This window comes from Salvelinus namaycush, chromosome 21 (assembly GCF_016432855.1).
Source record: "Salvelinus namaycush isolate Seneca chromosome 21, SaNama_1.0, whole genome shotgun sequence".
NCBI classification, from domain to species: Eukaryota; Metazoa; Chordata; class Actinopteri; order Salmoniformes; family Salmonidae; genus Salvelinus; species Salvelinus namaycush.
This window is the reverse complement of record NC_052327.1, coordinates 23,165,107-23,168,771: the sequence shown is the minus strand read 5'-3', so window position 1 is coordinate 23,168,771 and position 3,665 is coordinate 23,165,107. Positions and strand designations below refer to the sequence as shown.

Genomic DNA, 3,665 nt, shown 5'->3' with positions numbered 1-3,665 from the left:
CTAAAAACAGTTGTCGCCGAAAGTATACGTAATATTGTGGGTAGCTCAGGAGTGCATCCGATTGGTCATAATTTCATAGATTTGAAAGCATAAAATAGGGATAAAGAAATGGCGGATGCCTAGAAGGAATTGCAGCCATGATGTTGGCTATAGATCAGGGACTTCAACTGCGCTGATTCTCAAATCTAAAAAAAAATGTATGGCTATTAATGTAATAATGCAGCGCTTTCCATTGCGCGTTTTTTTGTTTAGCCTATGTAATAACGTTATTATACATTATGACCACCATGAAGCTAAATCAATATTTAATCCTAAATGAATTAACCTTGTCTACTGATCAAGTGGTCAAGCTTATTGGTCAAGTGTATAGAAAATCTGTCATTCTTGAATGTGTAGGCTGGACTAAATAAAGCAAGAGGGGCAGATATTTCATTAGGCATCTTTATTAAGGAATCAACAATAAAATCCCATAAATGATGCTACATTTCTATAAATGCATCACTACCAATCAATATCCATGGATATATATATATATTATTATTTTATTTTTATTTAACCTTTATTTAACTAGGCAAGTCAGTTAAAAACAAATTCTTAATTACAATAACCACCTACACTGGCCAAACCCGGGCAACGCTGGGCCAATTGTGCGCCGCCCTATGAGACTCCCAATCTTGGCCGGTTGTGATACAGCCTGGATTCGAACTAGGGTGTCTGTAGTGATGCCCCAAGCACTGAAATGCAGTGCCTTAGACCGCTGCGCCACTCGGGAGCCTGTGGCGCAGCTGATGGGAAACAGCAACAGAAGAACACATGGATGTTGAAAGGAATAGGCAGGCCTATTAACAAAAGTCACCAAAAACCATATATAAATAGAACTTTAGAACATTTAGAACATAGCTAGTTCAATAAATAGTCAATAGATCATTAAATAAATACAATCATGCAACATAAATACTGTACACAAATAATTTTGTCTCATATAAAAATGCATGTATTCTCGATAGCTTATTATCCATAAGCATATTAAGTGCAATACTTTCAATAGCGTAAGTGCATTTTAAAAACAAACAACAAAATGTGAAACATGTCACGACAGTTTGTCTAAAAAATGTCCTCTATGAGAGGCAATCATATCCTACTCCTAACACAGGTGCAGGCAATGGGCACTTTGACAAAGTGTGATGTAAGTGAGTATTTTTCTGGGTTGTTCAGGCATACGGTCTTCATCAAAACCATCTGGGTTTGCTCTATAGGCACAGAGTTATATGCATGATGTTGGGCCCCGTGGTGTCCGGGCCCTTTAATGATGAGGCATCCCTCGCATAGACATTCAGCAACAACAATCTTTTCAGGGAATCGTCCCTCCACGCTATCGATGCTAAGGGAAAAGTGGCAATCCAGTTATCCAAATAGCTAATTATTAATCAATGCTATTCGAAAATGTATTTCTCAACCATATGGCATGCACATTTACTCAAATGATGTTACTGTCAGACTGATAATATTATGGATGCACGGCTAAAACAATGTTCGACCTATCAAAAGGTATTTACTTAGAGTAGAAAGAGATGCCTTACCTGTACCGCCAGGGGGAGACTGAACGATTGTTGTAGTCTACTGACTGTGAACGAAGCACAGTGGGGCAGGTCTTCTTCATACCCAGTTTGTGATACTGTGTTTCATCAATATGAACATCTGTCTGGTACCGGTTTCGGTGAAGGATCTTGAGAGCTCTATGCTCCAGTTTTTCTGTACTGAAGCATCCCTTATACTTGTGTGCCTCTGATGTCCATGTACATTTAGCAATAACAAGTCCAAGTAAAATTAGAGTCTGCAAAGGAATGATGAAATAAATTAATCAAAAACATTTGGAAATTTCCATTTGAATAAGGCCTATCCATAATGATGGATCAGAAGGCAACCCAACATGAATTGAGGTGTATATACTTCATTCCATCAGGGCAGTCAATCTCTCACTTACCTGCATAATCTTGAATAGGCCTGGCATGTTAAAATATCAAATATCTTGGTAGTAGAGGAGCCCAGGTGCTTTTGCTCGGTTTGTGCCATCATGCCCATGCTCCTACACAATTTATAGGCAAGTCTACAATCTGCTTGGGGAAATCCACATGTAGGAGGAAATGGAATATTGAGTTCCCTGCATCCTCTTTCCTACAGTGAGTGTCTACATTAAGATTACATCACCTGTTATTAAATTCATTTATATGAGCTCATGTGATTTATACTATAGCTTATACACATATAGATTTTTTTATCTGATGTAATTACTATATTGACGCTGACGACAGATCTAATATCAGACAACCTGCATCCCCTAGTCATTTATGACTGACAGTAATCTTACTGATATGTTCTCAGTCAAGACAGAAGCTAGGAATTATGAAGAAATGTAACAAAACTGTTCATTAATACATACAACGCTAAAACTGATTCGATCTGCATCCATCTATAAATGTAGCCTAATTGTGGCTTATCCTACTACACATTTTCAGTTTTCTACTAATAATAAATGTAACATACAATTATATATTTTTATGGTTAATTTAGTTGTTAGACCAATGGGCTTTTGCTTTGTTGATGATTTTGCTTTGTTCATCAGAGCATGATGCTTAAATTCTCATTACAGTATATTTAGCTGCTTCACTAGGCAACCTCATCAGCCTTCCTACAAGACCACAACTTTCTCCTGCAGCATGGGTCTTCCCACTCTGATGCAATCAATGGTTTTCATCAGCACAGCCACTTCAACAGTTAATTTTTTTTTCAAGTGTATGATTATAGAGAACAAATTGACAGTGATGTGAAGTATTGCTTTTTTTCTCCAGCTCTTCTCAAGTGATAAACTGTTTTATTTGTCCCACATTTTTAGTTGACACAGGAGTGTATGTTTGTGCTTTTGTGACAAAAGGCTTCTAAATAATCTATTTTGATAAAGCAAAACCATCTGAACCCCCATCTGAACCTTTTCCTTCACTACCATCAAATCAAATCAAATTGTATTTGTCACATGCGCCGAATACAACCGTAAAATGCTTAGTTACAAGCCCTTAACCAACAATGCAGTTCACACTGAGCAAGTCGATGCCACAGATTCCCAAAAGTATTTTTAATCTGTGTTTTTCCTGATTGAATTCATTCCAACAAAGGTGGTTCTTGAACAGCGTGACGTGTTTGTACAGCAGTGAGAGATAGGCATACAATAATGCCTTATCAGTGCATTGTAATAAACTATCGGGTGAGATTGTCAAAATGCCAGGTATTCTCACCATCAAGCCAATACATAGGCAAAGAGAAATCTGGAAAGGACTCCACATGGTAGAGTAAACTGTCAGAAGTCAACATGCTTCATTATAAATAGGTTGTTTTCTTTGTGATAAAGTAGAAGTTCCCTCCATCTGCAAGTTAATGAGCTGTCATGCAGATAAACTACTAGTTTGTTTCTTCTAATACATTCTGGTCATGATGGACCTGACCCTAGACTATCAATCTGCCACTGAATAACATGTCTAAGAGATACAAATTCACATCTGCAACTTTGAAAAGGCTCGGTGAAAAGATGAGTCTAGCCCAATAAGGGCAAGTACCATGAACTTTCCAATGATCAAATCCCTGCCCCGAAGAGCAAACATATTAAATCAATA

The 3,665-nt window shown here is 37.5% G+C and overlaps 1 protein-coding gene across 1 annotated transcript; it reads right to left on the bottom strand.

Moving 5' to 3' along the window:
- Nucleotides 1-1,131: 1,131 nt before the first annotated feature.
- LOC120066526 (interleukin-17C-like) lies at nucleotides 1,132-2,011 on the bottom strand. The gene is made up of 3 exons (XM_039017952.1): nucleotides 1,985-2,011; nucleotides 1,581-1,834; nucleotides 1,132-1,381 (listed from the first exon to the last, which is right to left on the bottom strand). The coding sequence occupies exons 1-3, from the start codon at nucleotides 2,009-2,011 to the stop codon at nucleotides 1,132-1,134; spliced, it is 531 nt and encodes a 176-aa protein (XP_038873880.1).
- Nucleotides 2,012-3,665: the final 1,654 nt, after the last annotated feature.